The following is a 28,000-nucleotide window of genomic DNA, read 5'->3' on the forward strand; positions in this document are numbered from 1 at the left end:
ATTAATGAACATTTATGTAAATGATCTCTGGAATCATGCAAAAACAAAGAAATATAATGTAGATATAAGCTTCTGCAACTATAAAATAAAGCAATGTTTTGTTTAACCCTGCCTGCACATAAAATACTGAGGCAGAATGAAATTGGAATTCTTCTTCACCTTTGGTGCTTGGACCCCTATAATAGTGAAATTTTAGTTTAGAGGTAATCTGTAATTTTGAGCTAGGTGTCTGAATAGAAAATCACTTCTAAAGAAAAAAATGGTCTTTTGACTAGAAATCCTTAGAATACCCTGTAGCACCATTCTTCCCAACACATTCAGTTTCATAAGACATATAGACGTAATACCTGATAAATGAACTTGTTAAAACTGGCTTTAGATCTTAACTTGAGATGTGTGAAGAAGATAAGTTTAGAGTTTGCATATAATGTTGTGGTCTTAGTAGTTGTGTTCAAAATCCAGTGTACTCGGTGTTTTTCAAACACAAGCAGCGCATGCGTAGTAGCGATAGACTCAGACTTACCTCTCGACGACCGAACTGTCATCATTTTGTCACAGCTTTTAAAATACCGACATCTTTTTCATTTCCAGATAATACCTTCATCATCAGAGTCTCAACATGAGCGGAGATCACGCACATAAACACCATCAGGTATCAATTTCGAACATGTTCTCAATATTAAACTATTCTCGCAGGACATATCTGGATTTATATACAGTGAAATTGTAGATTATTGCAGTAAACTTTACAAACGAAAAGTTAAGATTGTACATACATGGAACATTTTTTTATCGCGCAACGCCAACTTTATGCGCGAATATCTTCTAACTGCATGCGTTTTTGTTATTGAAATGCAACATAATATCTTTAAATGCTGTATAAATATGTGTTTCAGATGGAATCCGAGTCTCTGGACTATAGTAAGTGTTGATTTACAGGTGATGAGAGTTACAGTGAGATGTTGCAGAAATGGCGTCAGAGACTAAGTCCCGTCAGACGCGCTCTCTGCTGTTTATTGTTCAGAAACAGCGCTGTAAAACCACACTTGACACCTGAAATGCCTCACGCTGAGATCACATTCACATAGAGTAGTAGATCGATTAGCGGAGAATAACTGTCATCGTGTGCATTTTGAAGGGTAACGGGCTGAATTTGGCCGCTGAAAGTGGGGAAAGGATGCGTGAGGACTTAGTCTCTGCGCCATTTTCTTTTCTCTGAATATGAGCAGCATTTCTGTGAGCAGCAATAACTCATGTAACAGACAACTCGCTCACCATAACAACCACCAAAATACCATAGTTACCGCAGTTGTTACTGTAAAACATAAAACTAAAGAAGCTTTTACTATCTTTCTGTCATTTTCATGTAATTTATTTTTACGTGACAGTGGTCCTCCTGATAAGGAGTTATTTTACTCTAGCAGTAACTGTAACTATGTTTATGGTAGCAACATTAACAAAAAGTACTGGCAATTTACTACCATGGTATTATATATACATGCTCATTATACAGTGGTAATACCAAATTTTCTTGGAATGTAGCATGTTAAAGGGTTAGTTCACCCAAAAATGAAAATAATGTCATTTATTACTCATCCTCATGCCGTTCCACACCCGAAAGACCTTCGTTAATCTTCGGAACACAAATTAAGATATTTTTGTTGAAATCCGATGGCTCAGTGAGGACTCCATAGCCAGCAATGACATTTTCTCTCTCAAGATCCATTAATGTACTAAAAACATATTTAAATCAGTTCATGTGAGTACAGTGGTTCAATATTAATATTATAAAGCTACAAGAATATTTTTGGTGTGCCAAAAAAACAAAATAACGACTTATTATAGTGATGGCCGATTTCAAAACACTGCTTCAGGAAGCTTCGGAGCATTATGAATCAGCGTATCGAATCATGATTCGAATCGCGTGTCAAACCGCCAAACTGCTGAAATCACGTCACTTTGGCGCTCCGAACCGCTGATTCGACACGCTGATTCATAATGCTCCGAAGCTTCCTGAAGCAGTGTTTTGAAATCGGCCATCACTATATAAGACGTTATTTTGGTTTTTTTGGCGCACCAAAAATATTCTCGTCGCTTTATAATATTAATATTCAACCACTGTACTCACATTAACTGATTTAAATATGTTTTTAGTAATGGATCTTGAGAGAGGAAATGTCATTGCTGGCTATGGAGGCCTCACTGAGCCATCAAATTTCAACAAAAATATCTTAATTTGTGTTCCGAAGATTAACAAAGGTCTTATGGGTGTGGAACGCCATGAGGGTGAGTAATAAATGACAGAATTTTCATTTTTGGGTCAACTAAGCCTTTAATGTGATAAGGTGTGTGTGTGTGTGTGTGTGTGTCATTGTGGCTTTTTCTTATCTCGCTTTACAGTCGTTGTTAAACCTCGTACACTGATATTACTTTCTAAACATCCCTTCAAACTGCCAAACCCATATATAAACACATAATTGTGGAGGTACAATGATGTTTTCAGATAAGTTTGAAGGCACTCATAAACCTACATACTGTGCCCATTTTCAACTTTGAAGCAATAAAAAACACCTTTTTATTTGCTTCTCTTTTATACAAGTCGATCTATTTGTCACTTTGAGTTCCAGTTTGATCTAGCCAGCAAGAATAAGATATAACTGCAGAACCACATGTCTCAGCAGTCTGAGGACAGCAGCACCAGGCCAGCAGCGTCAGACCGTAAGTTAGGGTGGTGCTGTCGATAGTGTATCCCGCACCAACCACTAACCATACCCTTCACTATAACTATAAGCTCTATCTTAACGCATGCCCAAGCCCACCCAACCACTAAACCTACCCTTAATGATGCTATCTCCACCCCAACACTGATCTGAGACTGTTGGCCTGGCACTGCTGTCCTCAGACTGATGTGACATATGGCTCTGCAGTTCTACAGTTGGTTATTATTGGCAAGATTAGCTGAAATAAAGTAAGGACTTCTTTAAACAGGGACTCCCCAGTGACATCACAACTTAAGTGTATAGAGCCATTGAAAAACAAAGTTGTGACACCGAAAGTAACACATGTTGTGGAGCAACCAATAGTTCTAAGCAACCAATAGTTCTAGCATTGAACCTCATTCATTTTCAAGCACACCCGCTGGCAAGTTAATGAAATTACTGCATTTTTTGACATTTTAACACATTAGTTGACCTCTCAATAATCCAGCCAGTAGTGGTATTTTATGACTCGCATTATAGTTAATGTTTATCGTTGGATAATAGATAGTTAGACTGTAATTGCAGTCAGATAACGTGAGCGACACTTCAATATCTACCATAACCAGATGCTAGTTGTCATACAAACCCGATTCCAAAAAAGTTGGGACACTGTACAAATTGTGAATAAAAAAGGAATGCAATAATTTACAAATCTCATAAACTTATATTTTATTCACAATAGAATATAGATAACATATCAAATGTTGAAAGTGAGACATTTTGAAATGTCATGCCAAATATTGGCTCATTTTGGATTTCATGAGAGCTACACATTCCAAAAAAGTTGGGACAGGTAGCAATAAGAGGCCGGAAAAGTTAAATGTACATATAAGGAACAGCTGGAGGACCAATTTGCAACTTATTAGGTCAATTGGCAACATGATTGGGTATAAAAAGAGCCTCTCAGAGTGGCAGTGTCTCTCAGAAGTCAAGATGGGCAGAGGATCACCAATTCCCCCAATGCTGCCGCGAAAAATAGTGGAGCAATATCAGAAAGGAGTTTCTCAGAGAAAAATTGCAAAGAGTTTGAAGTTATCATCATCTACAGTGCACAATATCATCCAAAGATTCAGAGAATCTGGAACAATCTCTGTGCGTAAGGGTCAAGGCTGGAAAACCATACTGGATGCCCGTGATCTTCGGGCCCTTAGACGGCACTGCATCACATACAGGAATGCTACTGTAATGGAAATCACAACATGGGCTCAGGAATACTTCCAGAAAACATTGTCGGTGAACACAATCCACTGTGCCATTCGCCGTTGCCGGCTAAAACTCTATAGGTCAAAAAAAAAGCCATATCTAAACATGATCCAGAAGCGCAGGCGTTTTCTCTGGGCCAAGGCTCATTTAAAGTGGACTGTGGCAAAGTGGAAAACTGTTCTGTGGTCAGACGAATCAAAATTTGAAGTTCTTTTTGGAAAACTTGGACGCCATATCATCCGGACTAAAGAGGACAAGGAAACCCAAGTTGTTATCAGCGCTCAGTTCAGAAGCCTGCATCTCTGATGGTATGGGGTTGCATGAGTGTGTGTGGCATGGGCAGCTTACACATCTGGAAAGGCACCATCAATGCTGAAAGGTATATCCAAGTTCTAGAACAGCATATGCTCCTATCCAGACATTGTCTCTTTCAGGGAAGACCTTGCATTTTCCAACATGACAATGCCGGACCACATACTGCATCAATTACAACATCATGGCTGCGTAGAAGAAGGATCCGGGTACTGAAATAGCCAGCCTGCAGTCCAGATCTTTCACCCATAGAAAACATTTGGTGCATCATAAAGAGGAAGATGCGACAAAGAAGACCTAAGACAGTTGAGCAACTAGAAGCCTGTATTAGACAAGAATGGGACAACATTCCTATTCCTAAACTTGAGCAACTTGTCTCCTCAGTCCCCAGACGTTTGCAGACTGTTATAAAAAGAAGAGGGGATGCCACACAGTGGTAAACATGGCCTTGTCCCAACTTTTTTGAGATGTGTTGATGCCATGAAATTTAAAATCAACAAATTTTTCCCTTAAAATGATATATTTTCTCAGTTTAAACATTTGATATGTCATCTATGTTGTATTCTGAATAAAATATTGAAATTTGAAACTTCCACATCATTGCATTCCTTTTTTATTCACAATTTGTACAGTGTCCCAACTTTTTTGGAATCGGGTTTGTATTTTAACAGTTTTTAGTCTTTCTGCAAATCTTTCTCTCCCTGTATGAGGTCGAATAACTTTCTATGACGACTGTCCATTCAAGGAATAACTTACCTAATGCCTCACTGGATATATTATATAATGAAGAGTTTTGTTGATGCAATTGGTTGCCTTTTTTTTTCTTTTTTTTTAAACACTTTTAAACTTCTTTCTTGGATTAAATTCAGTATTTGCTTGCATTCATTATTATTCACTAAAATAACATTAGGATAATCCTTTTAAACTAAACATTAAAATAAAAGTAAACATAACAATCTAGTGTTTGAAAATGACTAAACATATATTAAAATGCAAAATAAAAAAAAATAAAAAATAAAAAAGAGTAATAACTGGCAATACTCTTTTGAGCAACTAGACTAGAGCTATATACATGTATATTTATTAAAGAGGCATTACATATGAATATTATTTTTCTGGCCACCAGTTGCCTCTAATTTGCCTCTTAGCATTGAATGGATAATAATTATTGCACAATTATTTAGTACCGAAAAGATAAAAAGTTTCACTTAAGGTGATCGGTCTTTTTGATCACTAATACCTAAACTCAAGAAAAAAAACATACTGAGGTTGTGACTTTTTCTTTCCTCAGAATAAAATTCTACTGTAAAACTTAGTCAGTGTAGTAATCAGTGCGCATTATGCGTTAATATTGGCCAGAAATTTCTGCAAATATATTGAAACTACTGTCTATCCTGCTTAAACCTATTCAGATTGAAAGCACATAGTTGTTTGGAACTAATGAGCTCCATGAACCATGTGACAAGATCAAAGTATGTTGTAACTGTTTTTCAGTGGCTCTGGTGTAGACGAGCTTCAGAAAAACACATATTTGATCCATTTCATTTTGCTCATATTTGTCTTTATTTAATTATTTGGGAGGTATGCTAATTTTAAAGTAAATTTAAGAGATTAATATGTTGATCTATGCCTATAATGACATTTCACTCTGATATGAATTAGATTGTGTCTTTTGAGTTTTGTGAGCTGGTAAACTAACCCCATTCAGAGTCACTGGATTGGCTTCATAATTTAGTGTATCATCATGTTTTACATATTTTTTCTAAAATATATTTAATGGTTCATTAGCACAAAAGCAGGTTGCACATGAGGAGTTGAAGAGCAGCACAATGCTTTTGTACACCACCAGTTCATTTATGTGTTGTTTTGCTCCCATAAGTATTTTTGAACTCTCTCAGTAATGTGTTTTATGTCAATCACTGTTGTAAGTTTTTAAAGTTGGGTTTAAAATAGGCATATACACTACAGTAGAACTTAAAAATAAAAGTCTAATGATTTTAAACTAAAACATAAGTGTATGATAACTTAATAAATAAGCGTAATGTGGACACATTTATAATATTTATAATTCTAATTTATATTTATTTCCTAAATATACAGTATGCCAACATAATCTATAATTACCATATTCATATAGTATGGCTTTTACATGGTACAACAAGGTACTATTGTGGTTTTCTGTTAATTTATTGTTAGTAAAGTCCCATAATAACATAATACACTGGTAATTGTTATTATGATGTAGTATGATGTAATCTGATACTTTTTTTTTTAATGTATTTATACAGTGATACTACATCAAGTAATTGCATATCACATACATTTGAGGAGTTAAAATGTATCACATTCCTAATTTTTTATTTTATTTTAAATGTATTCAAATGGATTACTATGAATTTCATTTAGATGTATGACATCTAAATATAAAGCTGGGAAGTTTTTATAAAACTATTGTTTTTGACTCAGATTCACACAAACACAAGGACAAACATAAAGACAGAGAACACAAGAGAGAGCGAGACAACTCAAAGAACGGCAACAGGTGATTTTTTTTTTTATTACTTCCTTTTGACATTGATTTCAAGGCAGAAAATAATTCTAACATTGTTTACAACCCATTCCCTGTACTTTCATGTTTAGTAGACGATTATATATATTATTAATTAATTATATATTATTTACATAATTAATTAATTATTATAATTATATGTTATTAATTATATATTATCAGGCTTTGGAATATTGATCTGCTGTAGTTGCTGGCATGCTGTTTGGAGGGCAATATTCATTGTTGATTCTTTTATCTATTGTCCTAAAGGAGAATCTCCTCTTTTTCCATTTGTTTTACAGCGAACACAGAAGTTCTTCAGAGAAGAAGCACAGAGAGAAAGAAAAAGAGCAACTTAAGCGTAAAGAAAAGCAAAAAGAAGAAAAGGTTGTGCCATACCAGAGAGTTACAAAATATAATGAATGAAATATGCACCTTGTGTCACTGAGTATTTGAACATTCTTTATGTGTTTATAAATATTATTTTGGGTGTGTTTTTGTTTTCTTGCGAAGTTCCATAGTTCTGATGTGAAATATCGAGATAAAGAGAATGGTTTTGTAAGGCAAGACAGCGATGTCCATCATTTGTAAGTCACAATGTTTCGATTTCCACATTGTAAAATATAAATTGTGTATTATTTTATATATAAACCAATATAAACTGCTGAACATTTAATTGAACATGTAATCGAAACTAAAAATGTTGTAAAAATAACATGTCTCTTGTTTCAGCTCACCGTCAATTAAAGTGGAAGAGGATAATGGCTATCATCACTCCATCAAACATGAGAAGTCACTCAAGAGAGAGCGGGATGAAGACGAGTATGTGCAATAAGATCTGTTCCCATGATCCTCAGCATATGGCATGTAAAACCATAGTGATTTCTTTTTGTAAAGCAGATATAAACACAAGCCCAAAAAGGTAAAAGTGGAGAATGAGAAGAAAGTGAAGAAACGTAAACAGGAAGATGACAGTGATTATGAGGAGAGGGAGGTAAACATCACTCTTTTGAACAATGTACACCTTCACTTTGGCTTTGGACTGTTACTGACATCATATTTTATTGACCCAGGAAAGGAAACCAAAGAAGAGGACAAAAGAGGAAAAGAAAGTCACCACTGGAGGGAAAAAGAAAGTCAAAAACGAGCCCGAGGAGAAGTGGAAATGGTGAGACTTAATTGAGACAAAACTGTATTTACAGTGGTGGTCAGAATTATTGGCACCCTTGATAAATATGATCAAAGATGACTGTAAAAATAAATCTGCATTGTTTATCCTTTTGTTCTTTAATTCATAAAATTAGCAAAAATCTAACCTTTCATTGAAGGAAAAGAATTGAACGTGGGGGTAAAAATCACATTATGAAATAATGTTTTTCTCCAAAACACGTTGGCCACAATTATTGGCACCCTTTTATTCAATACTTTTTGCAACCTCCTTTTGCCAAGATAACAGCTCTGAGTCTTCACCTATAATGTCTGATGAGTTTGGAGAACACCTGATGAGATCAGAGACCATTCCTTCATGCAGAATCTCTACAGATCCTTCTGATTCCCTGCTCCATGTTGGTGCTTCTTCTCTTCAGTTCACGCCACTCATTTTCTTTAGGGTTCAGGTCAGGGGATCGAGACGGCCATGGCAGAAGCTTTATTTTGTGCTCAGTGACACATTTTTGTTGTTTGATTTGGATCATTGTCCTGATGGAAGATCCAACCACGGCCCATTATTGGATTTCTAGCAGAAGCGGTCAGGTTTTGATTTTTTATCTGTTGGTATTTGATAGAATCCATGATGCCATGTATCTGAAAAAGATGTCCAGGACCTCCAGCAGAAAAATAGGCCCACAACATTAAAGATCCAGCAGTATATTTAACCGTGGGCATGGGGTACTTTTCATCCATGTGTGCACCAAACCCATCTGGTGGGTTGCCAAAAAGCTCTTTTTTTAGTTTCATCTGACCATAGAAGCCGGTCCCGTTTGAAGTTCCAGTCGTGTCTGACAACTGAATATGCTGGAGATTGTTTCTGGATGAGAGCAGAGGATTTTTCTTGAAACCCTCCCAAACAACTTGTGGGAATGTAGGTGCTGTTTGATCTTTTTTTTTTAGGCTTTCTGAGACTCAAGACTCAACTAATCTCTGCAATTCTCCAGCTGTGATCTTTGGAGAGTCTTTTGCCACTCAAACTTTCCTCCTCACAGCGCATTAGGACGATTTAAACACTTGTCCTCTTACAGGCAGATTTGTAACATCTTTAGTTGATTGGAGCTTCTTAATTATTGCCTTGATAGTGGAAATGGGGGTTTTCAATGCTTCAACTCTTTTCTTACAGCCACTTTCTATTTTGTGAACAATCTTTTGCTGCACAGCAGAACTATATTCTTTTGTTTTATTCATTGTGATGAATGAATAAGGGAATTTGGCCTTTATGTTTCCTCATGTTTATACCAAAGTCCCCCCCTTTTTTTTTTTAATATTTCAAAAGATATCTGTGCATTATTATTATTATTTTTTTTTTTTTTTTATGGAGATAACAATAGGGGAATACAAAGACATTGAATCTATAAAACAATAAAATCAAATTTATGCATCTTATATCACAAATCAATCATGTTTCTAATACATCAAGTATCCTTTTCAACAGCTTAGATGTCTTAACAGCTTTTCGATTGTTCTGTATTGAAGTTAGAGAGTCGTAAAAATTCTTCAAATCAGTGGAAAATAGTCTACTATTTGGTACAGTCGATATACATTTTGCTTTATGTATATGATATTTCCCTAATAGAATAAGAAGTTTAATTATATTATCCATTCCAATAAACCAGTATCACAATCCATAAACAAGACCATTACATCAGTTATAGTGACAAACTTGTAAAATAACTCAAAAAGAAACAAAGAAACTTGGGACCAAAATAATTTGGTATAATTACAACTGAAAAAGAAGTGTTTTTTCTTTAAATTTACTAATAAAATTGTTACATGGATAGAATCTGTTTATTATTTTAAAGTGAGTTTATTTAACTTTATTAGGAGTTACATATTTATTTATATCTGACCACAAATTCTGAAAAACAAGGGAGTGATAATCCTGTTTCCACTTCACCATTGCCTTAGGTGAAACACTTTTTTTTTTCTGGTTAATATTCTTCTGATATACATATTATTACATTTTTTATCCCTAATGGATAGGCCCCCAACAGTCAGAGAAGGAAGAGAACCAATTACAGGATTATACATCTGTTCCTTTTTTATAAGATTAAGTAGTTTCGGGGAGATACAATGAATGAGTTTTAAATATTCTTTAGAAGATACATTTGTCCAAAAATAATTAACAAATTCATTATAAATATTTATGTCGCCTGACTGATTTATCAAGTCTGTAACAAAAATTAAACCTTTGTTAAACCAATCGTTCCAAAAAATGCTTTTGTTTCTAAATATATATTGATTATTCCAAATAACACAGGAATGGGGAGAGAAATTGTGTTTGTAGACTAATTTCCACGCATTCAAAGCTTGTTTGTGAAACTTAGACAACTTAATTGGGAATTTCGTGCATTTAAAATCACAAGCAAGTAGAAAATTAAGACCACCACATTCTTTGAAGATTATATTGGGAATAAAGAACCATGGAAGGTTTTTTTCACAAAGACAGTGCTTGATCCAGTTAATTTTAAATATATTATTGATAATGTCAAAATCTAAAGCATTTAGTCCTCCTTCTGATACACTTCTGATTATGGCTTTCCTTTTAATATACTCTGTCTTGCCTCTCCAGATAAATTTAAATAAAATTTTATCAACTGCGGCACACATTTTAGAAACTACATAAAGAGATAATTGTTACGTTTTTGATGTTAAAAATGGGATGTTCTCATAACATTTAAACGAGACAACTGTTACCAGGTGTGGTGCAGATCAAAGATGGTACAAACAGGGTAGTATTTCAAAGAACTTTGGCGTTATTGAGAAGTTTTACAAAGGGTTTAGAAAATGAAAAAAATATAACATTAAACAAAGGAAACAGGAGTGTCACCCAAATAAAAGAAATAAACAAAATAAAACAATCCTTACAACTAACCTCTAAACTAACTAACAAAAGAAAATATAAAAATAAAACCGAAATCTTCGGCGTATACGACTATATACTAACTACTATAATCTACAAACAAAAATACAAGGGTGGTGCGACACTCACAAACCTAGGCTAACAATACAAATTAACCTACTCAAACAACAAGTAGAAAGCTCATATCTACTGGCTATGTTCTCGAGTCATGTCAAAAGGCATATTTAATTAGATAGATTAATTTTAACTTGACACGCACAATGGCAAGACTAACAAGACTAAAACTCTAACACGGACATTGTTAAAACGAGTCTATAAATAGATCAAATCTCACGACACAAAGCATGACTGCACAAAGTGAGATAACCGAAGAAACAAATGGCATTATCACAAAACGACTGGCAGCGTTAGAGCATGAGGTACGCTGGCATGGCGCACACGACACACGGTCAAATAAAGTCCTTAAATACAGCTGGCGCGTCAGCAAATTGGCAGGACATCATGACGTCAGAAATGATGATTGACAATCGAAGCAGCCAGTAAACACCGACCTAAAAGCAGAGGGAAAATAGGAGGACAGAAGAGCGTAAAAGTATACACATAACACACGTGGAACGTAACAATAATGCAGGATATACAAGTCTGGAGATCCCTTCAGCCTTGGAAATCAATACACGACCTTGAATAGATAAATTTCTTTGGAGCTAACAGTTAAAAATATTTCTTGTTTTTTGTAATCTTTGTGAAAAATTCTCTGTAAGTCTCTCTGAGGCTGATTTACTAATTACAATACCCAAGTATCTAACTACCTGTTTAACCTGTTTTCCAGATACACATGAGTCTTCTAATTGGTGTACAGCCATAATCTCACTCTTAGACTGATTCACAGACAGACCTGAGGCATCAGAGAACAGTTTGAGTGCCTCCAGAATAACAGGGACCTGATCTTTGTTTTTCAAAAATAAACAAGTGTCATCAGCAAGTTGACTAATAGTTAAGGTGAAATATCCTATCTCAATACCTTTAATTTGGGAGCAATGCACAGTGTAAAGATTTAAAGTTTCAGCTACTAATAAAAATAAAAATGGGGAAATAGGACATCCCTGTCTAATGCCTCTTTGGATAACAAAATGAGAAGACATACCACCGGATAAAGAAACACTACTTGAGATATTATTATAGAATGTGTGCATCATATTTATAAAGGTTGGGCCAAAACCAAAGTGATTAAGGGCCTGATACATGAAATTGGGCTCAACAGTATCGAAAGACTTACAAAAATCTAAAAACAAAATAAGAGCTTCCTAATTTACCAAATCTGGATAATCTAAAAGGTCTAACACCAGTCTAATATTGTTTGAAATATTTCTTCCCTTCATAAATCCAGACTGTGTGACAGATATGATTTCCTCCAAACATGGTTTTAACCTATTGGCATATAAAGACGCTAACAATTTGTAATCCGAGTTAAGCAGTGTGATTGGGCGCCGGTTTTATAAGTGCAAAATGTATTTATTTGGTTTTGGAATCAGTGTAATTGCTCCGTTTCATAGATTCTGTAAGTTCTCCGTTACTCATTGAACACATTCAAAATAAACTCTCTAATATCTTCCCAAAAAACTCTGTAAAACTCACAAGGTAAACCATCTGGTCCTGGGCTTTTGTTAAAAGGTGTTTTTTTATGATATTATCTAATTCTTTCAATGACATCTCCTCTTCACAAAGGTTTTTGTTATTTATACTTATACAAGGAGTGAAGGGTTGTATCTTGTTAAAAAATAAATCACTTGAATCAGGGTTAAAAGATGATGTATATAATTTTTGGTAAAAATCTGAAACAAATTTTGAAATTCTTTTGTCATCTGATATAATAGTGTCATCATTATACAAAGAGGAAATTTTTTTAAGTTCGGCTCATTTTTTTTCCAAATTGAAAAAGTATGCAGAGTTTTTTTCTCCTTCTTCTAGCCATTTGGCCCTAGATCTAATGAAGGCCCCTTTAGGCTTTTCTATATAAAAGGAGTCTAATTTTTCTCTTAATAGGTATAAACTTTCTTTCTCTGCATCATTTGGATTGGCAAGACAAGTAATACGGTTAATTTCTTTTAATATAGATTCAAACTGTAATCCTTTTGATTTTAAAAGATCTTTACTAAATTTTATAGAGAACTTTCAACACTCATATTTAAACAATTCCCATTTTAAGGTATGAGAAATATTAGTATTTTTTTTTTTAAAGAATCGGTTATGCCTTTAATACCCAAACAATAATTAGAATTGTGCAATAAAGAGGTATTTAATTTCCAATACCCTGGTTTCCTAAATGAGTTACAATTAAGGTCAGAAATTTCTAACTCGATACCTGCGTGATCAGTTAAAGGTCCACTAGAAATAGAACATGATTTAACAGAAGAAATCAGATTATCAGATATTAACCAAAAATCAATACGTGATTTTTTGTGTCAAATCAGATTTGAACCAAGTAAAGGAAGAGGAAGAGTCATTACGCAAGAATCTATGAATATCTACTAACGAGAGACTGGAACATATATCACTAATTATTTTGTTAACAGTGGTAGTGCCATATTTTGGAGCAAATCTATCATAACATAAATCAGGAGCCTCATTAAAGTCCCCACCCATAATTAGTGAAGTAGATGGGTATTTTGTTTTTAAAGATATTAATTTGGATGTTAAATCTGTAAACAGACAGTTATTAAGATTGGATCTATTAAAGTCATAGACATTGGCTAGAGTAACAATGCTTTTCCCAAACTGGATGACAATAATTAACCATCTGCCTTCATTCGAACAATGTGATTCAAGTACAGTGTTATTAAAGTGCTGATTAAATAAAATCATAACCCCAGCAGAATTATTGGAACCATGACAGTAGATAATTTTACTCCCCCATTGATTGGACCAAAAGCTTTCATCTTTCACACTTGAATGCATTTCTTGTAAAAAATAGACATCTCTACGTTTCGATTTACAAAAAAGAAATAAAGCTTTACGTTTTGTTAAGTCTCAGATTCCCTTAACATTGAGTGAAAAACAATTCAAATTTGAATGATATAAAACAACAAACAAGAACGTGTAACCAAAATCTATTGTTTAGTAAATAAAACTAAAACTTCTTAATGGATTGAGGTAGAAAAAAGTGAGTGAAACACTTATCTAGACCTCCTAGCTGTAGTAAGAACCAGTTTAACATTTGGAACCCTAACAAGAAACAAGTCCCATTAGGATGAAAAACCTCACTACAGAATATTAGAGTCACGGTAAAGAGTCACTTATATGTTGTCCACTGTAATTTTCTTCCCGTCGATGATGGCAGCTGAACCCTGAAACCCTGCATGTTTACCTTCCAGTCTAGCTTGGTTCACGAGTGGCCACAGTTTATTTCGAGCTTCCCCTGCATGTTGTGTTAAGTCCTCCGTTATCCTGATATTCTTTTGTTTGAGAATTTCGGAGCATGCGAGAGGTGAACTGCACAATAATGCGACGAGGCTGAGCGAGTCCTTTCTTTCCAAGCCTGTGGGCCACGTCGATGGAAGACTGGAGAACATCTGCTAGACATGGTGAAACAAAACGCAATATTTCCATCACAGCCATCTTTACATTTTCACCTTCCACTTCAGGGATACCAGCAATCCGTAGGTTCCACCGTCTTTTCTATGCCTTCAATTCATCCAGCTTTTCCCAGAGTTGTTTGTTTTCAGTCTTTAGTGATGTAGCTTGATCCTTCATCACACTGGAGTTAGTAACGGCAAGATTGGCCTTATCCGAGATCGTGTCCATTTTAGTTCCAAGTTCAGCGATGTGGTTTGAGTTACATGAGACAGAGTTTTCAATTGCCGTTAATTTCTCTAAAAAATCATCTTGTTTTTTCCCTAATTTCTCAATTGCTTCCAAGAGAACTGCATTTGATGGCTCTGTAGTGTGGTGTCGCATTATCCTCCTGCACAGGTTCCGTTATGTAATCATGCACACGTTTCACTGCTAAAGTGTCTTCCATTTGTTGTGATGAGGAAAAGAAATTGTATGAGGAGAGCGAATTGTTATAACCGATAGAAAGAGCAGTTACTTCTCAAATAGCAACTAGCAGGCTAATTTCCAAAAAAGTGCTTATAGGAAACGCCCATCATCCTCAAGAAAAATCCAATTAATAAGGGTTCTTAACTTTGTCAAATTAATAACATTACTGTTTTTACTCACATGAGGACAAGAATTAGGTCAAGAATTGCACATAAACGTTTAAGAGCAACTGACAACACGACTCACACAGGCACCATCTTGGCCCTGCCCCCCACCAAAGTCCCTTTAAGACAAGTAATTTCACTTGGCGGCCATCTTTGAAACGCCTCTCGGGCATCTTAGTGCAGCTCCTATCTCTTTGAATGGGGAAACATCAAATTCTCCAAAGCTGTTTGTCTTTCAATTAAATTTCATATTTGAAATCACCAATGAAATCTGACAACAACTATCTCATAAATTCATAAATTATGTTTATAAACGCTCGAATCATGAAAAAAAAAAAAAAAAAACGGTATTTTTCAGGCTGGATCAAGCTAATGCGCATGCGCAGTCCTAAATGCGCGTCTCTTGTGCCTTGGTGCGCGTCTGACTTAGAAACCAGAGCTTCTAACGGTCGCTGCAGTGACGCAATGACTTTACTAATCGGCGATCGGCTCTTATTTAGAAGGCAGGACTTATTCTGCCAAATTGCACGTTGTACCTTCTCCCATTCAAAACAATATGAGTGACGCATCTTGTGTTATTCTATAGTCTTTGTTTATACTCCCTGTGGAACAGGAAGTCTTGGCTGGACAATTTCATGTTCATGATCACCCTCGTGTGCTAAAAAAATGTAAATATGAATGGGGATATACTTCAGAGATATTTGACTCATAAAAAAAATTCTAGGGGTGCCAGTAATTGTGGCCAATGTGTTTTGGAGAAAAACATTTAATTCATTATGTGATTTCCCCCCACTTTCTATTCTCTTCCTTCAAAGGTTAGATTTTTGCTAATTTTATGAAAAAAGTTAAAAAGGATAAACAATGCAGATTTATTTTTACAGTCATCTTTGATCATTTTTACCAAGGGTGCCAATAATTCTGACCACCACTGTATCTTTAAATGTTGCTCCCTTTGTGCAATATCTGTCTTTCTCTACCTCTGCTACTCAGGTGGGAAGAGGAGAGATACACAGATGGCTCCAAATGGAAGTTTCTGGAACATAAAGGTCCTGTGTTCCCCCCGCCATATGAACCCCTGCCAGGCCATATCAGGTTTTATTATGATGGTGAGGAGTGTTGGTCTTTGACCCCACCAACTGCTATCTGTCTGCTATCATGTTCTACTCAAATACTATGCAATTCTAGCCTAAAATGATTAGAGATCAATCAATATTTATTCATTTATTTTATTTATTTTTTTTCTAATACAATTATTTTTTAAAGTGCCCCTGTTCTGCTATTTTAAAGGTTCCTAATTTTGTTTTGGAAGTCTCCTACAATAAGTTTACATGCATCTAAGGTAAAAAAAAAAAAAAAACACTTTAGTTTTCTCATAATATACATTGCAGACTCACCTGTTTTCTCATAGTGTCTAAGCGGTTTAATAAAGGATTCAGTCTATCTAAATCCCTCCTTTCCGAGAGCCTACTCATCTGATTGGTCAGATGGATCAGTATGTTGTGATTGATCTACTGCTTACAGCATGTGTCGGAAACGAAATGGCCATTAACATATCTGAATTTCAGCATTTGAGGTTTCCTCAGCACTTGATACATAGTGATATAAACAGTAACGATAGCGTCGTTTTTTCCGTATCAATTCCAGGCCAAGTGCTCATCCTTTAGAAGTGCATCAAAGTGGATTCACAGCACGGAAAACAGTGTCTTCTCAACATGTCAACAACACAAACCAAACTCTTCCAGGCCTCAGCTACAACTACAGTGTTTGAGGGTGGGGCAAATTAGACGTTGTTCGCGGTCAGCCAGTGGAGACCATAGGCTGACATTATGCAAATGTGTTACAAACCTATGAAGGTTCAGGCAGGAAGTAAGACTGGACTTACTGACGACTCGTTTATGTCAGTTCAGAATCGTTTCTTTCTTTTTGGAGTCAAAAACTCCATTTATCGTGCTCTTTGATCATTAAAACTTTGCAGACCTTTTACATTCACAAACAACTACAAACACACTACATTACATGAAAGTTAAAATCTGCCTATTAAAAATTTAATGTTTAGTGCTTTGTGTTTGGGTACTATTTTTTTACCGACCCTTCATTTATCTGTTTACCTGGTATTTAAAAAAAAAAGGTTACCAATTAATTAGAAAAGTAAAAATAAATAGCAGTCAAAAATATTGGTAAAATTCAGTCGGCGTGTTGTCACAGGTGCTATGTAGATAAATCAGAAGAAGACTCGTGACGCAGAACGTGAATAAGAAAATACAGATAATTTAATGAACTCCAAGAACTCGAAACACACTATCCTATACCATTAACGACGATGGACAAAGAACTGAGGAAACTGATCTCAGGAAAAATGGTGGCAAAGAAAACTAAACTACACAGGACATGATTGTCAATCCCCGCACTGCAAAGATGTGGGTGCAGAACCAGACGAGAATGTGGAGGGACTGGCATAAGGGAACACCAAGGTGGAGATGATATAAGGAGGAGACAATGAAGGGAGGACCTGAAGGGCGATGAAGAACAGAACCAGGACTAAGCCTCACAATGTAATCGATGGAGGCAGGAGCCAGGATGGAACCAGGAGCCTGACCAACAGAGGAGACCCAGGCGGGACCATGGTGACAAAGACCCAGGGAGGTGGAGTGTGGGCATGGCTGAAGGCTGGCTGGGCACTGGGTCCGAAGTGGGGCTGGCGTTGTCCTCATCTGTGAGGGTGACGGTGAATGGTGATCCACACTGTACCAACATCCACTCCACATATTCACAAAAATTCCCTCAAGGACCTTCCCTGGATAACTTACCTTTTGTCGAGTTATTAAGTCTGACGTAGTAAAAGGTTCAGAGGCAGTCATCTGGGTATATTTAAGTCCAAAAACTCCCTAGTATGGCACTCGAGGGAGCGATCTCCCTGCGTCACTGCTGCTAGGTCCATTTTCTTTCTTTTCTCCCTCGTTTTGTTTTTATTGGTTCGTAATTCTGTCACAGGTGCTGTGTAGATAAATCAGAAGAAGATGCATGATGCAGAATGAACAAGGAAATACAGATACTTTAATGAACTCCAAGAACTCCAAACACACTACACATATACCATTAATGACAACGAGCAAAAGAACTGAGGAAGCTGAGGGCTTAATATACACTAAGTCAATCAGCAGAACAAGGAACAAGTCCGACACTGATTAGAAACTATAGCAACACACAATGAACTAGAACTCAGGCAAAGCAGTAGATGAAACTAAACAACATGATCGTGACACATGTATAGTGTGGTTTATAATAAGGATATCTTTAAAGATAATTATCCTGTGTTTCACAGGAAAGGCCATGAAATTGAGCCCTGGTGCAGAGGAAGTGGCCACGTTTTATGCAAAAATGCTTGACCATGAGTACACAACTAAAGACATATTTAGAAAGAACTTCTTCAAAGATTGGAGGAAGGTAACACACTTTTCAAAACTTTACTACTCTAATATTATTGCTCTCATACTATTCACAATTGCCAGTTTTAAGGGAATAGTTTTGTCATCAGCTGGAAATGTGCAAAAGTTTGAAAATGTCATTATTCTTATAGAAACATTGTCTCAGTGTCTTATAGAAACATTGTCCCACAAATGTTTCTTGTAAGGAAATGACGTCAGAGGAGAAGTCAAAGATCACTGAGTTGAAGAAATGTGACTTCACTGAGATGCATGAGTACTTTAAAGCACAATCTGAGGCCAGAAAACAGTTGTCAAAAGAGGAGAAACAGGTTAGTTTGCCACAAATACACACATGCTGCTGAAATGGAAACTGACTATTAAACTGGAAAATTCATATTTTCACAGAAAACCAAAGAAGAGAATGAACGCATTCTGCAGGAGTATGGATACTGCGTTATGGACAACCACAGGGAGCGAATTGGCAACTTCCGGATTGAGCCTCCAGGTCTGTTCCGAGGCCGCGGGGACCATCCTAAGATGGGCAAACTGAAACGCCGCATCCGACCTGAGGACATCATCATCAACTGCAGCAAGTGAGTACCTAATCAAGCTGTAGTTTTGCTATTTTCATATTGTAGAATAATAGTAAATGAAATTACACAAATGGATGTATGGGAATTATGTAGTGATGAAAAAAGGTGAAAAACTCAGATATAAGTTAGATTTATTCAAAGTCCTTTAGAGTAGATTGTAGCTCTATCAATCAGTCTGTCCATCCATCCACTTATACCATGTCTTTTATTTTGTATTCATGCTCACTGTCATGGTTCCTGTTGTCATGTGATTCCCTTGTCCTCATGTGATCATGTCATGTGCTTCCCTAGTCTCATGTGGTATGTTGTCGTGGTATGTTGAAATGAACATGGATAAGCAAAGTGAACTTTGAGCTTCAGGTTTAGGCCTAAACTGTCAAATACATAGAAATATGTCACAGAAATGTGCCCGGCTTGGTGAGTATTCACTTAAACACTGTTGGTTATGTCTTAAGTGAACAAACAGTTGGGAAATGAATTGCATGTGGATCAGTATATTGGATCTGTGCAGTCGGTCTTAGTGACAGCCTAATTGTCACAACAGACGGATGCAACACAGGTAATTTCCAAACAACTGGTTTATTGAGCAGATTTGTGCAGACAAGCAATTTAAGCAGGTAGGTATCTGATACTTAGATCATTGTAGTTGAAATGGCAAAGAATAACAGTCTTATCTGTTGCAGATGAGATGGTGGACTGTATGACTGAAGCAGATGATAGGTGAAGAGGATCGCACAGGTACGTTCCCTACAGACAAGTAGACAGGTAAGTAGTTCAGGCATAAATGCGAGACCAGACAATGGTAGACTGAAGAGTGACTGCGTGCGTGCGTGCGTGCGTGCGATGAGGTGATAATCAGTGGCAGGTGTGATGGCTGACTGAGTGCAGGTGGGGACCAGAAGGGATGCTGGGAAATGTAGTTCTCTGGTGACTGGCTGGTGACTGAGGATACCCCCTGATAGGACCGGGTGCAAAACAGGTGCAACCTCCATAGTCGCGTTATGTCAGACAGGCAGTTGTGGAACAACCTCTGTGGTCTTGTTGGTGAACAGAAAACTTGGGGTCAACCTTCATGGTCGCATCAGGGCAAACAGGAAGTTCAAGGATCATCTCCATGGTTGACGGAAGGCTGATAAGGAACTCGGAAACGACCTCTGTGGCCGTGCTGAAGGAATATAGGTTAGCCTCCGTGGCTACATCAGGGCAGACAGGAAATTCAGGAACGACCTTTTTAGTCGTATTAGGGCTTACAGAAGATTCGGGGGATGACCCTCTTGGTTGTATCTGGGAAAACACGGAGCTCAGGAACAACCTCTGTGGTTGCATCTAAACAGACAGAAAACTGGGCAACGACCTCCAAAGTCGCATCTGAATAGACTGGAAACTCGGGAACAACCTCCCTGGTCGGCTCTGGGCAAACAGGAAACTTAGGAACGACCTCCGTGTTTGCATCTAGACAGAAAGAAGGAGGAAGGAAATGACCGCTTCAATACTAGTGAGAGAGCAGTGTGCAGCCCAAACACACATTATGGCCACCGCCGTAACAGGGAGAACGATCATTGGTAGAGGGATCTCTGAATCCTCTGGGATTGAAAATATCTGGCTGGGTTCTGGCATGATGGCCATGTTGGCTAAGGAGTCTGGTGGTAGAGTGGGCAATGGGCTGAGCTCTGGGATGAGAGCGGTCACTGGGCTCTGGTCAGGGGCTGGAGCAGACACTAGGCTGCGGTCAGGGCCTGGACTTGCAGAGGGCCGTTTCTTCCTCTGCCTCCTCCTTTGAATTGAGGTTAAATGAGGCACTGAGGCTTTAGTAGTCCTTGGACTTGGCTCAGACTCTGGAGCAGACTTATAGATTGGAGAATGTCGGGGCTGGAGCAGGCTCGGGACTGAACTCCGGGGTTGGAATGGGCTTGTGACTCAAATCTGGGGCTGAAGTGGACTCAGGAACTTTACTCACTAGAACGGACTCGGGGAAAAGCTTCCTCTACAGTATAGGATGAACCACACAACCATAGAACATAATCAATATATTTCTTCAAAGAACATGTTGCAGCCACTGGAACATGTTGATAAAGGTGATCGTCCAAATAACACCAAAAAATGGTCTTTAGTGGATTTTTGTTCCAGGGTACTTGATGTGAGAGCTCGAGGAACTCTTCTACGTAGTTCCTGATCGGGTGGCCATCTTCAAAGTGAGAGAGAAGCAGGTCTGCTGGGACTATAGGGGTAAGGAGAATGCCCATGTTGTACTTTTGTTTAAGGTCTGGTCATCTGTCACACAACAAAAGAATGAAACAGGCAATTTCCAAACAACAGGTTTATTGTGCAGACAAGCGATTTAAGCAGGTAGGTAAATGAGACTTGGATAATTGTAGTTGAAATGGCAGAGAATAACAGTCTTATCTGTTGCAGATGAGATGGTGGACCAGATGGCAGAAGATGGGTGAAAAGGATCACACAGGTAAGTAGATGGGTAAGTGGTTCAGGCATGAATGACAAGACCAGACAATAGTGGACTGAAGAGTGACTGCTTATATGTGTGTCTGATGAGGTGATAATCAGTGGCAGCTGTGATAATGACTGACTGAGTGCAGGTGGGGACCAGAAGGGATGCTGAGAAATGTAGTTCTCTAGTGACTGGGCTGGTGACTGAGAATTGTGACACTAATATTCCTGCTGTTGTCTGTGTCATTAATGTTAATCAGGCAAGAAAAGACAATATATATATATATATATATATATATACACTGTGTTCCAAATTATTATGCAAGTGACATATCAGTAGGATTTCAGGTTTAGAAATACATGAAGACTCATTTTTAAATACTTTTATACACTGACGAATGCTTTACTACAATGGTTGGTCTAAATGGATGGATTTCTGGATGGTTGGTGAATGGCCACCACGTTCCAACTAGACTGTGACATCAGCAGGGAGCAGTGAGCTGGTCTGGAATATTGGGAAGCGAGATGGAAGGTCCCTTTAGGGTGTCTGAGGGTGTCAAAATGACTTCATCAAGATATGTGGAGTTCATAACTGACCATTTTCAGCTATGGTATAAAAAGAAGGATAGTGCCTTCTGAAATACAATGCACTATGCACTATCCCATGCTGCAAAAAAACACCACAGCAATAAAACTGTTTGAAAATGTATTTCTACACCCACTGTAAATGTTTCTCTTTGTGAGGTTTGGTTAGTGGTGGCTAAAATGCAATTTTACACATAACTGCCAGCCTGCACGGAGAGCTTCTCAAGACTCCAGAGACACCAGCAGCTTCAAATACCTGTTTGCTGCTCAAGACTGGCTTTTTTATAGCTGCCCTTTTAATACAATTAACTTATTTGACAGAAACCTTCCTTAATAAGCCTTTATCTGACCGAGTTCTGCTGTGCTCTTAATCACTCACAAATCTTATGATAGTTCAATAATCTGCATTCAGTTTTCACACAATATTAGTTGTTTTCATGCCTTTTGCACAACATTGCACCATTTCATGCTTTTCATCTTCAGAAAGATCTTTCTTCCTCCCCATATTGCATGAGTACTGTGACTTGCTTAATAATGTGGAACAACCTCTAAGTAGGGTTTCCATTTACCTAAGTAGACCTGGCAAATTATTTTGTCTGAGATTGATACCAGTTATCTAAAAAGACATGGATAAATAAATAAACAAACAAACAAACAAACACTTTCTTAGAAAAACTAAAATCTGAATGTTTATTGTACTGAAATCCTACTGATATGTCACTTGCATAATAATTTGGAACACAGTGTATATATATATTAGGGGTGGGACGGTCCGCTGTAAAAAATCGAACCGCTCGGTTCTCCACCCACGGTTCACGCGCTTGCACCGCGGTTAATCCCAAATCTGACGAAGCATCTATATTATGGTTTGTTGAAATAACAGACAGATGGATTCAGCTAATGTAATTCAGCTAACTGTGTTTCAGTCGATGGATATGCATTCTGGTTTCCCAATACATTACAACAACGATGATCAAAAGAACATTGACAAAACAGTTACTCGTTGTAAACAAATGTTCAATGACGTACCGAAAGCTCTATGAGCAGTCATTTACGCCGTCATCACCTGGGTGAACATCTCACGTTGCTATCTGTGTTTAAACTAAACTCATTTAAACCTTGCCAATTTAAACATTCATCCGTAAGATGCGAAAGAGAACTTGCGCGCTGTGAGGAGATTTGTGTGTACTCATCCGAAGCGCATACATGGAGAGCCGCGTCACAGCATGCAAATACTCTTGCGCAAATTCTCTTTCAAGTCTTGCACCTAAACGGACAAATTCACACAAAAATTATGTCAGCATGCCCATCTTAGCAAGTATCCTAACAAACATAGTAGGTTATGTATATGTGTATCAGTATGAGTGTACTGGATCTTTGAATTATGTCTTAAAGGGACAGCAGTCTGATATTCCTGCTCTATGTGTTTTAATGTTAATCGAACAACAAAGCACGAAGAAATCACTCTTGACTGAATAGCTTTTGTAACTTCAATAATGTTTCGTCTTTAACTATTCAAAGAAGTTTATATGCTATATGCTATTTATTACTTTATTCAATTTCTGTACCTGAAAGCTGTTAAATACCTGAAAAACCTGTAAAGCATTGTTTACTTTATTTGTATCTTAGCTCTCATGTATTTATTTGTGCTGTTCCTTGTAGTTAGATTATGTGTTTTTATTTTCTTTATCTTTATTTGACCATTGTCCTATTTTTTACTGAACATAGCACATACCGAACTGTACCGAAACCGTGACCCTAAAGCCGTGATACAAACCTAACCGTGAGAAATCTGAACCGTCCCACCCCTAATTTTTATATATATATATAAAATTCTGACTGAACTAATATAGACTGAAAAATAAAGGTAATTTGCGTTTGTTATTTTATCTACAGTCATTAGATCTAGAATTCTGAAGTGAAATAAAGTAACAGGTAAGATTACAATTATTTGAATGAATGATAACGAGAGAGCGAGCGAAGGAGAGAGCGCACACGAAAGAGAGAGTAGCCTACCCAGTGAAGCCTTTGGTTTATTAAAACAAAACAAAAAAACACATACACAGCGGTCTCTTTTAAATTAACCGGGCAGAGGTTGAAATTCAGCTGCTGAATGTGTGTGTGTGTGTGTGCGTGCACAATTTCTTTCAAGGAAAAAATAGATAGACATAAAAAGCTTTCACCTCAATAATACAGCTGCAAATTTTAGTGCGAGTGCATACAGGCACATCTGCTTCATAATACAACATTAAAGCTACCTTTTAGTGAGCAAACATCTCGCCCTCACCTTGTGGTGGCTTGGAATTCCAATGGGAATCGGATATGCGTGTTTAGACGTAGGTCACATGTCCAGAGATCGGATATGTATCTGATTTAAAACCACATTTGGAAGTGGCTCAGATCGGATGCGAAAAAAATTGTATCTCGTGTGGATTTTTGTGTTTACACGTGTGCAACAAATTCCGATCTGTGTCAGATGTGAGCAAAAGATCGGATTTTTTGTGCCAATGTAAACGCAGCCTAAGAGAAGTAAAGGAATATGTTGCACATGTTGCTTGCCAATAAATAAAAAGTTGTCAATTCATGATATTTTTTGTCGCTTAATTTTTTTTTTATATACTTAAAATACATTGTTGTTAAGAATAGTATTTTTATTTTGGTCCCGCTTGCTCGGAGTCGGGAAGCCTGGTTAGCACTTCCCAGCCTGTCCCGCTGGCTCATTCGCACTATCAGACTCGGCTATGCGATTCAGTTCGCCCGGTTTCCCCCGGTGTTCAGGGGTGTCCACTACACTTGCGTGTCCCTGGACAATGCACCTGTTCTCCGGGCGGAGATTGCGGTCATTCCGGTCAGGGTTCTACGGCCCCTACTTCATTGTACCCAAGAAAGGCTGTGGGTTACGGCCGATCCTGGATCTGCGAGTCCTGGTCTCCACGGATGCCTCCGCCACCGGGTGGGGAGCCACGTACAACGGGCATGCAGTGTCGGGTCTGTGGACGGGGCCTCAACTGCATTGGCATATCAGTTGCTTCGAGTTGCTAGCAGTACGTCTTGCACTGGGCCGCTTCAAGGAGCTGCTGTCAGACAAGCACATGCTGGTCCGCTCGGACAGCACTGCGACTGTTGCATACATCAACCATCAGGGTGGTCTACGCTCCTGCCGCATGTCGCAAATGCCCGCCATCTCTTGCTATGGAGTCAGAAGCATCTGAGGTCACTTCGTGCCATTCACGTCCCAGGCGTGGTCAACCGTGCAGCCAACGAGCTCTCACAGCAGCCTCCACTTCCGGGTGAATGGAGACTCCATCCCCAGGTGGTCTAGCTGATCTGGCAGCGTTTCGGAGCCGCACAGATAGATCTGTTTGGACACAGCCCTTTGCCAGTTGTTCTATTCCCTGACCGAGGGCACTCTCGGCACAGATGCTCTGGCACACAGCTGGCCCCGGGGCCTACGCAAATATGCGTTTCCCCCAGTGAGCCTTCTCGCACAGCTCTTGTGGAAAGTCAGGGAGGACGAGGAGCAGGTCTTGCTAGTGGCTCCGTATTGGCCCACTCGGACCTGGTTTCCGGAACTGACGCTTCTCGCGACAGCTCCTCCTTGGCCCATTCCTCTGAGGAAGGACCTTCTGACCTTCTGAGACGGGGCACCCTCTGGCACCCGCGTCCTGACCTCTGGAAACTCCATGTCTGGTCCCTGGACGGGACGCGGAGGTTCTAAGTGATCTACCCCAGTCGGTTGTAGACACTATCACTTCTGCTAGAGCTCCTTCTACTAGGAACCTCTATGCCCTGAAGTGGAACTTGTTCGTCGAATGGTGTTCCTCTCACCAAGAGGACCCCCGGTCATGTTCGCTCAGGTCAGTGCTTTCCTTCCTGCAAGAGGGCTTAGAGCGAAGGCTGTCTCCCTCCACCCTCAAGGTGTATGTTGCCGATATTGCCGCACATCACGATGCAGTCGATGATAAGTCTTTGGGGAAGCATGACCTGATTGTCAGGTTCCTGAGGGGGGCGAGGAGACTGAATCCGCCTCGCCCTCCCTCTATACCCTCTTGGGATCTGTCCCTGGTACTTACATCTCTCCGGGGTCATCCCTTCGAGCCTTTGCAGTCAGTGGAGTTAAAAGTATTGTCCCTTAAGACCGTCCTCCTGGTTGCATTGGCCTCGGTTAAGAGGGTAGGGGACCTGCACGCATTTTCGGTCGAAGAATCGTGCCTGGAATTCGGGCCTGGTGACTCTCATGTTATCTTGAGACCCCGGCCTGGATATGTGCCCAAGGTTCCTACCACTCCCTTCAGAGATCAGGTAGTGAACCTGCAAGTGCTGCCTTCGGAGGAGGCAGACCCAGCCCTAGCTTTGCTCTGTTCCGTCCGCGCTCTGCGCCTGTACGTGGATAGAACGCAAAGCTTTTGGACCTCAGATCAGCTTTTTGTCTGTTACGGAGGCCAGCAGAAGGGAAAGGCTGTCTCCAAGCAGAGGATGGCCTACTGGATAGTGGATGCCATCGCCTTGGCTTATCAGTCCCAAGGCGTGCCTTGCCCGCTCGGGTTAAGAGTTCACTCCACTAGCGGAGTTGCCTCTTCCTGGGCGCTGGCACATGGCGCCTCGCTGACGGATATCTGTAGAGCTGCGGGCTGGGCGACACCCAACACATTCGCTAGATTCTATATCCTCCATGTGGAACCGGTATGTTCCCGTGTACTCGCTTCCACTAGCCGGTAACGTGAAGGACCCGTTCTAGTGTCGGCTTGCTATGCCATTCCCGCCCCCTGGACCAGACACGTGCATCAATTGCTCCAGTGAGTTCCCCGCCTGGCGAACCCTGTCGAGTTCCTCCGCCTCCTCTTGTGGCTCGGACATTGTGGAGTATCTGATGCTAGGCCAAACGTCTGTCACTGACGTTGATGTTTTGCTGGGTGCCATATGTTGTGACCCCTCCACGTGAGTGGTCCCATATGTGTATTGTCCACGGCTAACTCCCCACAGTGAGCCCGTGTCTTTCCTTTAGCAGAGTCAGCTTTGCTGTCACCTGTCAGATGAGTCTCCCCCTACTTAGGCTGGAGCCATCCCAGGGACTCCACATGCGCACTGCCCATGGTCAGTCCATATGTGTATTCCACGTAATTCCTCCCCCTCTGGGTAGGTTGTGGCCTCCGCAACATCCCCTGTGGGTTTGCTTCCCCAGTGTTGTCTAAGTCTTACTGAACGGGTCTTGCGGAACAGCAGTAAACTCTGTCTGTGTAAGCTCGTCCCCTTCTCCACCCCAAGGTGCGCCGGGTGGCTGGAGCTTATGCTGGGTGCTGGAAGGGGTCAGTAACTGTGGCGTTTTATTTGGGATCCCAATTTGTCGGTTCACTTCTGACGTACATTGACCGTAACCGACTGAAAGGGAACATCTCAGTTACGTATGTAACCCTCGTTCCCTGAAGGAGGGAACGGAGACGTACGTCCTGTCGCCACAGTTCCTGTGCCTTCGCTGTAGTTCAGACTCAAGTTGTCTCCTCAGCAAAAAAAACAGAGTGCGACTGCATCCGCTTCCGTACTTATACCCGCCTTGCAGGGGCGGTGCACGCTATGCAGATATCGCACGCCAATTCCATTGGCTTGTTTAGTTGCACTCGAAGGTGATAGGGCTCTCTGGTGATATCCCAATTCGTCGGTTCACTTCTGATGTACGTCTCCGTTCCTTCCAGGGAACGAGGATTACATATGTAACTGAGACGTTTTTCTGCCACATGTGGTGTTACCTTGTGAAAATAAGTACAGTTTAATATACTTGTATAAAAAGTGAAATAGTATACTTTTCTTTGCATTTTAATTACAACTGCATGAAAATGTATTACAGTTTAAATTTATATT

At 39.1% G+C, this 28,000-nt stretch overlaps 1 protein-coding gene across 2 annotated transcripts in view; it reads left to right on the forward strand.

Annotated features, from left to right (window-relative positions):
* Positions 1 to 497: 497 nt before the first annotated feature.
* Positions 498 to 28,000, forward strand: part of top1b (DNA topoisomerase Ib) — a 41,686-nt gene continuing 14,183 nt past the window's right edge. Inside the window, exons 1-12 of one of the 2 annotated variants that reach the window (XM_051880258.1) lie at positions 498 to 652; positions 897 to 921; positions 6,741 to 6,816; positions 7,125 to 7,209; positions 7,336 to 7,409; positions 7,555 to 7,644; positions 7,720 to 7,816; positions 7,896 to 7,990; positions 16,087 to 16,202; positions 18,419 to 18,540; positions 18,728 to 18,850; positions 18,927 to 19,114. In XM_051880258.1, the coding sequence (XP_051736218.1) occupies positions 620 to 652; positions 897 to 921; positions 6,741 to 6,816; positions 7,125 to 7,209; positions 7,336 to 7,409; positions 7,555 to 7,644; positions 7,720 to 7,816; positions 7,896 to 7,990; positions 16,087 to 16,202; positions 18,419 to 18,540; positions 18,728 to 18,850; positions 18,927 to 19,114 (1,124 nt within the window). In that variant the 5' untranslated portion in view covers positions 498 to 619. The remainder of the gene's footprint in view (positions 653 to 896; positions 922 to 6,740; positions 6,817 to 7,124; positions 7,210 to 7,335; positions 7,410 to 7,554; positions 7,645 to 7,719; positions 7,817 to 7,895; positions 7,991 to 16,086; positions 16,203 to 18,418; positions 18,541 to 18,727; positions 18,851 to 18,926; positions 19,115 to 28,000) is intronic. The other variant, XM_051880259.1, reaches the window with a different exon arrangement.

The sequence above is a fragment of the Ctenopharyngodon idella genome, chromosome 22 (genome assembly GCF_019924925.1).
Source record: "Ctenopharyngodon idella isolate HZGC_01 chromosome 22, HZGC01, whole genome shotgun sequence".
NCBI lineage: Eukaryota > Metazoa > Chordata > Actinopteri > Cypriniformes > Xenocyprididae > Ctenopharyngodon > Ctenopharyngodon idella.